The following is a 12,739-nucleotide window of genomic DNA, read 5'->3' on the forward strand; positions in this document are numbered from 1 at the left end:
GAGTGTACGGATCCAAAAATGACCATTCTTAACTATGCACCCGATTTTTACATTTTTTTTTTGGGAGGGTGGGGTGGGGGGGTTGAGGAGTCATGGTTGAAGGAATCCGGGAAAGTATCTGTACTGACAAGGCACCTGATTTTGTATCAGTTTGTCACAATTTAAGGATTCATAAACAAGCAAAAACACCTTCTACATGTATGTACATGAGTCTTGTTTTATTTCTTTCACGATTGGAGGATTCCAGCAAGACACTTAATTGCCGTGTACCTGAGTTTTGTTTTCATTCATGATCATAGGATATGAGAGAAATGCACCCGAGTTTCGGTTTCCTTTGTCATGACTAAAGGATTGTGCCAATAATGAACCCGAGTATATGTTGTGTTATTTGTCATAAATATAGGATTTGGGGAGGGCGCTTGTTTTTACTATCTGGGTTTTGTTCTTTAGTGACTAATGAATTATTTCAGGAAAGCACTTGATTTCTATGCACCTGAATTTTGTATCATTTTTTATTGATGGAGGGTTCCGGGAAGACACCCCCAAGGGCCATGATGGAAGAGATTTTTGTTTTGCTTGCTTTTAGCGATGAACCGGAGTTTAACAATGCACCAGAGTTTCATGTTATTGTCAGGAATGATTTCAGTAAAACACCCAAAAGGGCCAGAAAGGCTATGACAGAAGAGAGTTTTGTTTCACCTGCTTTATCTATGCACGAGACACCGCAGTTTCGTTTTATTTGTCATGAATGATGGGTTGCGACACCCCAAAGAGCTTGAAGAATATAAGAGGGATCCCAATACGACGCTTTTAGCTTCGATCTGCGTACTTCCGCGATTGAAAACGAGGCTTTATGTGTCAGTGTCAATTCTTAATACGATCAAACGATTGAAAGTAAGGAGTCAAGACAAAAATACGTAAAAGTATGTTAAATTCAGACTTTTCAGGCTACAATTTTTGTGGAAGAGTCTTTCAGGATGACTGCACACGTAAAATCAAAAAAAATAATGACAATTGACCGCGATTTTTGAATTTAGCATTGATAGTCATATCCATAGTCTAGGCCTAATTTTCCTCATAAAGAACATCCTTATTTCCAAAAAAGTATTTCTTCGTAATCTTGTATATTATTTGCAGACAGGAAAAGCTGATATAACTCTAATATTCTATTAATGTCATTCTCGAATCCGTATACTTCTTGCTGTTTATTGTGACAGTCTGTCACCTACCCAATGAATACGCAAGAGTACAGAAGCGTTTGTTGTATCCTAGACGCATATGGAACAGACTTTAATCTTTCAGTCATTTGATACCTTTATATTCCCTTCCTGGCTTTGTAGGCAAAAATCTTTTAATTATCACGGAGAGAACGTAAAATTGAAGGTAGACTGCTTAATTTTAAGCTTTGCAAGCTGCAATGAATATTTACAACTTTCGATTCCCGCAAGCCTGATTGCAGACCACTGTAATGGCCTTATTCATGGCCAAACTGAATTATTGCTCACAGTTTGTGAATAGTTTTGATTTGAGGGTAATTACATTTTAAATTAAACAATTAGTTAATCGACTCGTATATACTTCGTAATGTGGGTAATAGTTGCGTTACATATTAAAAAATTACTTAACTTGACAGCAGCTACTGGTCACAGGAAATAAAGGTTAAAATGAATTAACAACTAAATAAAGTAAAAAATGTTTCCATTGCTATCGCTAGCCTGAAAGCGTTGACTTGCATGTTCAGGTATAGACCTACGTTTCCACTTTTCCATTATTTTTTCTTCTGGCAGTCGTATCTGGCGTTCAACATAGCAATGGTTTTGACAGTAAGATCAATTTTTAAAATGGTATTAATGAAGTTTTGTGTTTTGTCGACTTAATATAAGTTTAAATTTACTAAACGTTATTTCTTCTTATTTCTTTAATTAAGAAATTATTTCTTTATGCTGCCCTCATACAGTTCCTCGTCCAGTTTTCAAATCTATGGTAGCTTCTGATTGTACAAAAAAAACATGTTCGGATTAATTCATCGAAATAGTCTCCAATGCTACATTTACATTTCCTTAATATAATTTAAGTTAATTAATGCAATTCTGAATTTTTGTAGCATTTCAGACTATTGAAGTTAATTGTACTGCATATACGCATTGTTTCCTACTTCAATCTCCGCTGATACAAATTGCTTTGATGTTATATTTATTACAATTGTTTGGCCTTACTTGGTCGTAGGATCACTCTGTACATTATTTTGTTTACATGAAGTTTGTATAATTTGCTCGTTAGTGACTTGTTCAAAATAGCTAAAGATCTTACTGCCAATTTATTCAAAATTGACATCTACTTCGGATTATTTCAGTATTATGTTACTGGTGTTTGACCAATGTTCATCCTTTTTTTTTTTGGAAATGAAAGCTCTAGTCTGGTTTTTAAGGTTTTCATCAATTCTGTATTGAACTTTTATTGTAGGCCTATTTGCAAGCAGAAGATTGAACTTCAAGCACTCACTTGCATTGTGAAACCCCCTCTCCCGTGCCGTATAATGAAACCTAGAATCATTTCCTTGTTTTCTGTGTTGTTTCATTCAGTTTTAATTCAATAGCATCAAACTGTTTTCATGCGCAATCGAGCTTGAAAATTAATTTTAGTTACACCTATTTTCCCGCGTGATTGCACAACATGTAGCGTCTGGTCATGCGCACTTTACTTGTCGGTTCGTTTGTTCACTCCAGTAATCTGTACTTATCCGTACGCTAGAATTCGTTTGTTTGTAATTGTTGTTACACTGCCTTGCATCATGTCATACCCAGTCTGTTTATGTCATTCGTACACACCTCTAGAGGCCTCTCTTTGCCTAAAATAGGCCTACGTACGTGTACATACAGGTATACTTATATTTAAAACTTTATTCCAAACGAATTTCGCATTAACAGCTGAAGATAACAAGGTAAACCACGCAGATTTTTTTCAGACGTTAATGGTAAGTGTGAGAAATTAGGGTTGGAAAGAATATTGCATCCTGACCATGCGTGCTGACTCCACTTCCGTAACTTTATCTGAAACTTGAGTACTGCATGTTTGGAATTCTTTCCCTTATTTTAAAGTTCTAAGCTCAAGCTGTGAGCAGTTGGAAAAAAATGAGTGAAACAAAATTAAAAAGGTGTTCTAAAAGAATGAACTGTGCCCAGATGCTGGGCTTCTTCCTTGTCTTGGGCCCCGCAATCAGCGGGCTCAGGAGTCCGGAAAGTTGCTAACACAGACTCTACAGTTTACAGTAACAATTTTGTTCAACATTAAAAGTGCTTTTATTTTGTCCAGTTCAACAGCGACTATCTTTTTGCAAGCAAGGTAAAACTCTTGCTACTGTGCTTGGCGTTTTGACTGCTTCTCCTTACCGAGATATTTAAAATTCAGAATTTTAAATTTTAAAATTTCTTGGAAAGAGGAGCAGTAATTACAACATTGTAGTTAAGAACCACAGACAAGTTTGGAAAAGCAAATTGACTTCCACACAGCTGTGGAGCCAATGTACTCCTTAAACCAGGATTGCATTGCACTGAACATTTCTTACAGTTCAGACAGTGGTGATGATGTGGGACTCCACTGGCATGGTTAATAACTTGCTGTTAAAGACAAGTAAAATGCAGTTTTGCACGTGTGCTAAATGTATACTGGGTATTGCACAATCCTGCTTCAAGTTGTCCCAGTTGTAAAAGACATTAACAGGATTAAACACTTTGAATCTGGCATTCCGTGTATTCCAATAATTTTTGTCACACATGATCATTTTTTCTCAGCAGGATCTCTCCATGTAAAATTTAAATGCAGTGAGTGCGACATCAGGAACACCTGACCCACAAAAAGAATGCCGCCCACCTCGAGAGGCGAAGACAAGCAGCGCGGAAGGGGGCGCAAGCTCTTCCTAGAGGGCAGCACCTTCCAGCGCCACTATGATGCAATAGGGAAGGATCGCGTCAGGTATGCTGCCATTCTCACCATGCTGCAAAGAACCGGCACTGAAATATCTCAAGGTAAGAACATGCACTCCGTACTAAATACTCATTGGGCGTGTTGGTCGACCATCTCACGATGATGATGGGCATGATCGCTCAATATGCACAATTGCTCGATCTTTGCATGATAGCTCAATATTGCCACTCTATTTGCCAATAATTCTGCTATCAGCCAATCACGTTTTTTTTCTACATGTAATTCACAGTTGTGAAAAATTGTTTCAAAAACATTGCCAGTAGCATATTAGAAGTTTGTTCAGGTAGGATTTGAACCCACAACCCCTAGCTTTAGTAAAGTAGATATTTCAACTGCCAGCTTGACAGGGTCCGCTGACTGGTTGGGATATGGTATACATGTAACAGTGGAGGCCACTGTCAGTAACAGTTGATAGAATTTTGCATCGCGCAGATGTAATTTTAAGGTGCATCCTTTGCCGATTTATCTGTTTGATGCTTGCATCGATGCTTGGTGCTCTGTGATGAAGTTTTCTTTTATGTAATTTCTCTGTGTATATGCTTTGCAGTCTCCAAAGTCCATGCCCTGTCGGCGGCCTGGGCCCACCACGATCAAGACCTTGCCAACTGCCTGCTGACCAACACCAAGGCGTTCGGTTTGGTGGAGGTGCTGAAGGCCGCCAGCCTGCTAGACACGGGCCGCCGGGTCCGCACTTGGGAAAGGAGGCTGAAACGTCTGCAGATGTACCCCAAGAAGCTGGCCCGGAAGCAGAATCGGGCCGTGGGGAAGATCAAGGCCCAGATCAACAGCCTAATGGCCAACAAGCCTAAGGTTTGTTGTCATCATTATTGCTTATTAACTGCTCAAACATTTAGGGAAGGTTCCCTGGCAAAATATGTTTCACCGTACCCAACGCATACAGTATTTATGATTGAGAGCCAAACTCTGTCCGGTCCATTTATGGCTGTCACGTGCCAATCACTTTTTTGGGCTGAATACAAGGCATGCTTTCGAAAATCTAAGCACAAATCACATATGCTTTGGTACTTCGCTGTTTCCTGCAAACAATAAAGTGGACCTAGTCAGATAAAGTACACACTTACAAGCGTGGCCCTGTAGCTAGCTATGCTAAGATGACACACAAACAGGTTGCAGTCCACATTCATGTATAAGAATATTGTAAATGATGCCTGATACTTTGATTGCAAACAAAAATGCATGTGGTATTCCAAAAAACCTAACCTGGCTTTCTGGTTAATGTTGACGTTAGCCTGCCTCGGTATTTGAAGTTGACACACTTACTCCCTTGATTTTGTCTTGGAAACTCATTTGTCAACTTCCAATATCTCACTGGGAGCTTCAATCAACTGTCCACGATTATCCACCCTCAAACCATGCTGTAATTGTGTATTGTTACTTAGGCTGGAACACTGAGTGGCGCAGTGATCCGTCACATCAAGCGCTGGATGGCCAGTGTTGCTACGCGAGACCTGGAGTTCTTTGCTTTGCACATGCCCAAGGAGCCCTGGCAGAAGCTGGCTGACCTCGTGCACTTCAATCCTGCAAAGGTGAGATAGCTGCCCTCTCTTTTGTTTGGCACCCCACCAAACGTGTGCTTTTGTGTCCTCAGGAGATCCGGTCTTTGTGTCCTCGGGAGATCTTGCGGTCCTTGTCAGCGAACACTTTTCAACCTGTTAACTCTGAATTCCACCGTAGAGTGATATTAAATACAACAGGTCATGTGTGGCATTCACGTTTAAAGTGTCTCCTCTGGATTCCTGGTCGTCAGGTGCGTGGTATGTTGGCCAGAACATTTTGAGCGTGAGAGACATGTGCATTGGTCGATCTTTAAATTTGGGGTCCAATTTTAGTGTCTCTGTCACACCTTACATACCTGTATGATTTCATAAGAGCATTCTGTTTAATTTCCAAGAGTGATTAGGTAATGCGAACTACTTGCCAAACAAATAAAAACGGTTTAAAGTCAAGGTCGATGATATATCAAATTACAGGGGTCGGGTTGAGCAGGGAGACAGAAATGTCACACATTTTGGCCCAAACTTTATCAAATGTCAAAATTAGGGATGAGTTTGAGTATAAAATTACGAGTACATGGCCAAGTACTTATGATACCTGAGTTGAACTTGAGTTCGAGTGCAAGTACTCTAACACTGGAGAATAGCGTTCTTGAAAATATAGACAGCTGCTGTTTGAACTCATCATATGTGGCTACATTTCCAGGACTTTCCTGACCTACCCTGGTTCCTACCTTTCTGCTACGGCAAGCGGCCACCCATGGACTCCCTGGTGTCCAGCTGCAGCAATGTCAGTGAGACCAGGGTGAACGGCCTCCTGCTGCTGTACGACATCCCCTACTCCCACATCAAGCACCTAAAGCACGCACTGAATGAGGAGTCCAAGGAGCTCATCAGCCAGAGGGAGAAGTTGGACACACTGCTGTGGTAGGCAGATTCTAAAAAGAGCCGGCCCTTTTTGGACCATCTCGCAAATTGGGGGACCCAGATTTCAGCTGTTTCATTGCCTGATCTTTTTAAATTTGTCATCATGAGTGCAACTTTGAAGATTTAATTCAGTTTAGGGTTTTGTAGGGCTGAGTCAATTTGAATAATTCTCTATTTGAATAATCGACCTTCAATTTGACCGAATATCCGAATATTTGGTTGTACCGACCGGCAGATTGTTGAAGAATAAATCAGACACAAAATCAGTTGCACTAATGCACTATTGTACATTATAATCACTGTAATGGCTTCTCACATCTATGAGTGTCTCCAGCCACGATTAAGCAAGATTTAAGAGTCGAATAATACTTCCTGTCCTGCTGAAAATGTATACTCCTTTTAAGTTTTTCAAATAAAAATGTACTTTTTGAATCGTAAAGGTTTCTGTCGCTTTTCTGTCACATTGCGCAATTTCATAAAATTGGTGTCGAACTGATCGTAAGTCGGTGCTTGAGAAGCCGTCTTCAACTCAGCTCAAAAAAAGAGATGCATTGTCATAAGGACCCTTGGGTAGCCTTGCTTAAAGAATGGGATGACAAAAAAGTGTCACTTTGTTCAAGTTGGAGCCTTCAGCTTTAAGATGGAGTCGGACACCATTTTTTTTCCATCCCCTTACCATACAGGTACTATGAAGATCTCGCCTGCCCTGCTGTAGATAAGGTGATCGAGGAGCGACTCAAGGCAGGGGAAGAGGTCACTCTCCCGTACGGCAAACTCATGGAGCGTCTTCTCATCATCAAAGTCATGAGAGAAGGTGGGTGTGCAATCTTGAAATTCTTGAAATCGTCCTCATGGGACACAGGAAACCTGCCATAGTTTTAGGAGAATATTTGTAGTATCAATGTACACTTTAATTACTAATTAATTAATTATTAGTACATAATGGTTTACTGGCTTCTTATTTTTGCTGCAGAAAAGATGGCATCCCAGCAGCAGAGCATGGCACAGTTCTATCACCTTCTTGTCCCTATTGCAGAGCGAAGACTGTCAGAGATCAAGTGAGGTTTTCATTTGTTCTTCAGCTTTAACAGTGTAGGAAATGAGGCTACAATAGAGACTCGTAGAAACCGTCATCCATAGTATCGTTTGATTCAGCCCTGGATACATGGGTTTCCTGTCTCCAACCTTGACTCTGCTGAATGCAACTAGGTGTCATCTGTAGGACCTCGTTTATTTGGTATTGTCTATAGCAGTATGCGTTAATTTTGAGACAGTGAAAGATTTTTTTCAGAGGCACTGATGAGCCAGTGTTGTAGTCGATTCTATTACAAGTGTTTTCAGAAGACCAGTCACGAGTAGCAGGGTAAATGATAAAAAATGCATTTATCACAGTTCATTTGGAATATGACTAGGCATAAGACTAAATGGCTTGAAGTGGACTTGTGATGGATATAAAAGGACCTGTTGGAGAAAGAAAAGACAGGCTTTTTAAAAAGTTCAACTGTTGCTGAGCTTAAGTTGATTTGTTGGACCTTGGCTCCTCAGTTCAGCAACTGTTGCTGAGCTTCAGCGGATCTGTTGGACCTGGAGAAGGTGTCCCTGTCCAGCAATTGTTGCCAAGCTTAAGTTGATCTGTTGGATCTTCAGCAGGTTTATGCTGAGCTTACATGTATGTTGACTTGTTGAAACTTGGACAGAATCCTTAGATCAATATTATAGACCTTCAGCAGGCTAGTCAGTTCAACAACTACCATACAGTTGCTAAGCTGAACAAAGTTTCGAGTAAAAACCACTTACCACTTATGGTATACACCCCTACCCTGTTCTGCTATGTTTTCATCACCCCATTTATCCAAGTGTCAATCTTCCTGGTCATAACTCTTGTCATCTAGCATCAGCATTGATGCCCCCGTTGTCGTCCTTGGAGACCGCTCGCAGTCCATGAGTGTTGCTGTGCAGACCAGCACCATCATTGCCAGCCTCCTGTGTGCCATCTCCAAGGCCGAGCTCTGCTTCTTCAATCGTTCCAACCACCAGCCGCCGAATGTGCCAAGGACCATTGAGGAGGTACGTGGGTCGTCCCAGAAGCTGGGTGACGGGATGTGGGAGGGGACACAGATGGCATGTCTAAAGCCTCAAAATGCTACTTTTCAAATCATACCAGGATGTGTTCAATTGCCTCCAGAGAGAGAAAATGTTTGTACTGAAGCATTCAGCACTTTGTAGAATTTCATAAAAAATCTGGTTTGGGATAGGTTTTTTTAGCAAGGGGATGTCTCAAATCATTAAAATATGATTAGGAACTTACCAGCTGAAAAATTCAATGCAACCGCCAAAACAGGATTCTTCACAAGATAGCAAAATGTGAATTTAATCATTGTCACTAAATTTTGAGAAAAATATCTTTTCCTAGTTTGTGATCTGTATCATTCATCGGGATACCTCTTTTCCAGAACAAAAAGTACCTCATTGTATACATAAAGATATACATAGAGATGCTCTCTCATTTTTGCAAGGTTTATTATCACTTTGTTTTCACACAACTCCTGAGTAAATCCCCATCATTGATGGATCATTGTTACAGATCACTGAAATATTTGTCACAGTGTACAGTGGGCAAGGCCACTTTAAATGAAAGTTCCAATCGCTGACAAATGGAATCTCCACTGATCATTGCAAAGAAATTTCCAAACTCATGTGCTGCAAGGATTTCAGTCAAATTGCACAAAACACCCACCATGACAGTTTCTCGCTTGCGCAGTGGACGCAAGGAATAATTTCATTTGTTGATGAATATTCCTCATTGGTGTTGCACGATTTTAACTATTTTTTTAAATTTTTAACGATTTTTAACGATTAGGTTCTGCATCTTGCAACTACGATGACTGCTGTGGGAGGCACAGCCCCTGCTGCGAGTCTCTATCCCTACTACGAGGCCAAGAAAGTGGTGAAGACTTTCATCGTTGTCACCGACGAAGAGGAGAATGATCCCATCATCATCAACTACATGCCAAAATAGTAGGTCAAGAAAAATGTGATGCACTCGCAGTTTGTTCAACTGCGATATTCAGAAGACAGTAACAAAATGCGGAAAAGCTTGATCTGCAGTAAAATGAATGAGAACATTGTCCTTGTATCCCCTGGATATGAGAACTTGGCTGTCACATGCCCGATCATTGTGAAACATACCATGCATATGTGAAGTGGCAGTTTAATATGAAATAGATTTTTGGTGTTTTGGTCATTGGAAGTTCATGGCCCAGCGTGTGTTGGCCCACTTGCATTGAGCTTGTGAGTGGAAAAAGTAGGGATTCTTGGCTGACCTGTCTGGAAAAATGCACACTGTGGAGGAACCGTGCATCCAATTTTCACATAATTTGGCTCATGAAAAAAAATAAAAAGCACTGCGATGATATTGGAGAAATATTAGGGGCAGATTCTGCCCAAGCTCTTTTGAATTAACAAGCTCAACATGGACAAACTTTGCTTTCAATGGGCTTCCTGCCAAATTGTTGCTTGGTGTTTATTGCTTGTAACAGTAGTGATTTTGGTATCTCTTGGCCTGTGAATCTGACCGGCAATGATGTGCATTTTCCGCTTATAGCAACACTTTGAGCTTGGGCTGTAATCACAGACGGGTTAGCAGATCTGTGTCTGGAAGTTCCCTTTGTCGGATGTCTTCAGACAGGATGGCCGAGACGGCCTAGTGTCAGCTACATGGAGAGGCCAACCGAATACATATATGTGGTTGTTTACATGCTTTTAAATTTTAAAAAAGTGAATCAATACTATAGTTTAGTATTGTCTAAGTCTTTCTGCTCTGTCAAAACTTCAAAATTACCATATAATGCGGTAGAATTTGTGCTGGTCTCCAGGTGTCATTGTCACCCTTATGTAACAGTCCATGAATGCTGGTCACCGCCAGCCCGTGAAGCTACAATGCAACCCTGCATATGTCAGGCATTTTTCAGTTATGGAGTAGCTCGGTATAAACACCCTTGTGTCACTGTGTTCTCTTCCCCCCCCCCCCCGCCAGCTTTGCCGACCTGTTTGAGAAGTACCACAAGGAGGTCTACCCTGCCAAGCTGGTCTTCGTCTCCTTCCTGAAGCAGCAGCACTCCACCGGCAAGATGGTTCAGAAGCTGCAGGCCAAAGGCTTCAGGCCGCTGCAGTTCCGCCTGGACGAGCAGCGACCCGACCTGGTCAAGCTGAACAACTTGCTGGGACTGCTGGCCATGGAGAGCCAGGACTTCAGCGGCCGCGTGAAGGAGGTGGAGAGCGAAATCCGAGGGGAGGGTCTGAAGAAAGTCCTGGAGCGGCTGGTGATTTGAGATGGAGCCACAACTGTGGGTGGTTGTGCACCAGATTCTAATGGGAGACAGTTACTGTAAGAGTAAGACGCTTGGTGGCGGCAAATTTAACATTCCTCTTTTAATTAAGTTTGATACCCTGCCATATTAATAATATTGATAGGAAATACCCATTAGCCACGTGAAAAATAATGTATAATGCCATGTCTTGGAATGCTTCTTTATTATGCGAAACAGCGTGCAAATGTCTATTAGTTCTGAAACAGTGAGAACAGTCAGCTTTGTGCAAAGATGAGATCAATGTAATTGTGCAAAAAATGACAAGAAAATTTAGGAACTTTTTGTGTGATTAACACGGGAAAATCTGCAGTGAGAATCAGTTTATCTTCGCCCAAAATTTGCTGGTAGTTTCGACGGTACCCGAAAATCAACAAAATAGCCTTGAAAGTTTCGACCAGATGTGGGAATTTTTGGAAGCATGAGGAATTTTCTGTCACTTGACCATGATGACCTTTGCCATTGTTCGCTTGCCATAGTTTGCGATTGCGACATCACACAGCTTAATCTTATCAACAGAAAAGGACAGTGATGTTTGCTGCCACCAAGTGTCCCCAAATTCTCCTATACTGTCAATTACAAGTAGACTTCTGGTGTTAGTGTATTCTCTGAGCTCCAGCTTGTAAATGTTAGATGACCGTAGATCGGAACTGTGACAAGAAATGTTCTTTTTTATTCAACACTTTTTTATTGTATTAATTTTGCAATACATTTATTTTAGTCTATTTCATATCTCCAAGAGGTCTTTTTACCATGGTAATATATACCAGTATAAAAACTCTGAATGTTGCATATTGCTTAATTATTGATTGCTCTAATGGGTACCTGCTGGAGAACTTGTTTTGTCAGTCAGAAAAGAGATGACTGCCCTTCTCTTTTTCAAACTAAAATTAAAATGTATATTTAAAATCCTTTGGGGCTAAACATGGCTGTTTGCCTTAATAATTCCCACATTAGTCATATTCATCGGTTTGAAATGAACCACACACAATATACGAAGGTATCAACGTTAAACGTCATGCTAAATACCCTGTTGAATAAACCTTATTGTTCTAACCATTTCACGGGCGATGAAAAGCCATTTATTCATTTATACATTGCTACAAAATGCACACACAGTGCCCGATTTGGTTGTATACATTTCGAGTTCGCCATTTTTCATGTAACCGTGGACTCAGTGTGAAACGTCAGCTACATAGTTTAATTAAGCAATATAGGCTTGCAGCTGTAGCTGTTTCGTACGGACCAACCAGGCGTTCCAATGAGCCAGTTCGGTATTTCAAAAAGGGCAAGGTCATTCGGGAAACAACGTGCCAGCATTAGTCGGCGTATGATAGGATAGACCGACTGTCATCAGGCGCGCGTGCTGCTATTCCCGAATAACCTCGGACGCGCTTCAGTTTTGACATGCGCTGTTGGAATACTGAACAGTCTTTATATGTTCTTGGCTGTGGCTTGAAATTACGCGCTGTGGTTGTGGCTGAAGCCGCCTCCCACAGAGTTGTGAGTAATTGCAAGCTGCAGACAAGTGGGACATGCCTTATATGCTGCTGCCGGCCATGAGGTGATGGGGGACACGGCCGACTGGCCTGATTTTTTTTTTTTATGTGAGGGCAGTGGCGTAGCTATAGGATATTACTGGGGGGCACCAGCATCTTATGGGGGCACCAGCTTTCAGTGGTGTGTTTTTTGGGGCAAGTTTTTGTAAACCTTGTTCAGTATCCATTCCTCCGTTTTTCTTCAGTGGCGGAGGGGGCACGTCCCCCCCCCGGCTACACCACTGTGTGAGGGCTACTGAACAACACGACTTGACGTGTCTAGCGGTTTCCATCTCCTTAATTATAAAATCAATAAGACGTGTAAGGGCCTAATTGGCGTAGCAAGCACAAGGTTTCATGGATGATCAAAACCCTCAAATTGTCAGCCATGACGCAACTCGCAATTTTC

The 12,739-nt window shown here is 41.3% G+C and overlaps 1 protein-coding gene across 6 annotated transcripts; it reads left to right on the plus strand.

Moving 5' to 3' along the window:
- The first annotated feature begins 2,789 nt into the window (after positions 1 to 2,789).
- LOC110986179 (uncharacterized) lies at positions 2,790 to 11,853 on the plus strand. Of its 6 annotated transcripts, none has more exons than XM_087146598.1 (10): positions 2,790 to 2,974; positions 3,795 to 4,025; positions 4,532 to 4,794; positions 5,385 to 5,531; positions 6,205 to 6,425; positions 7,109 to 7,239; positions 7,399 to 7,483; positions 8,318 to 8,492; positions 9,286 to 9,443; positions 10,030 to 10,455. In XM_087146598.1, exons 2-10 carry the CDS (start codon positions 3,860 to 3,862, stop codon positions 10,130 to 10,132), a joined length of 1,449 nt encoding a protein of 482 aa, XP_087002724.1. In that variant the 5' UTR covers positions 2,790 to 2,974; positions 3,795 to 3,859; the 3' UTR covers positions 10,133 to 10,455. The 6 variants fall into 6 exon arrangements, with proteins under 6 accessions (XP_087002724.1, XP_022103531.2, XP_022103530.2 ...); XM_022247839.2 differs by lacking the exon at positions 10,030 to 10,455 and adding an exon at positions 10,462 to 11,853 and having other exon boundaries at positions 2,791 to 2,974; positions 3,792 to 4,025; XM_022247838.2 differs by lacking the exon at positions 10,030 to 10,455 and adding an exon at positions 10,462 to 11,853 and having other exon boundaries at positions 2,791 to 2,974.
- Positions 11,854 to 12,739: the final 886 nt, after the last annotated feature.

The sequence above is a fragment of the Acanthaster planci genome, linkage group LG15, assembly GCF_054643075.1.
Source record: "Acanthaster planci isolate LZ-2023a linkage group LG15, COTS_SCS, whole genome shotgun sequence".
Lineage (NCBI taxonomy): Eukaryota > Metazoa > Echinodermata > Asteroidea > Valvatida > Acanthasteridae > Acanthaster > Acanthaster planci.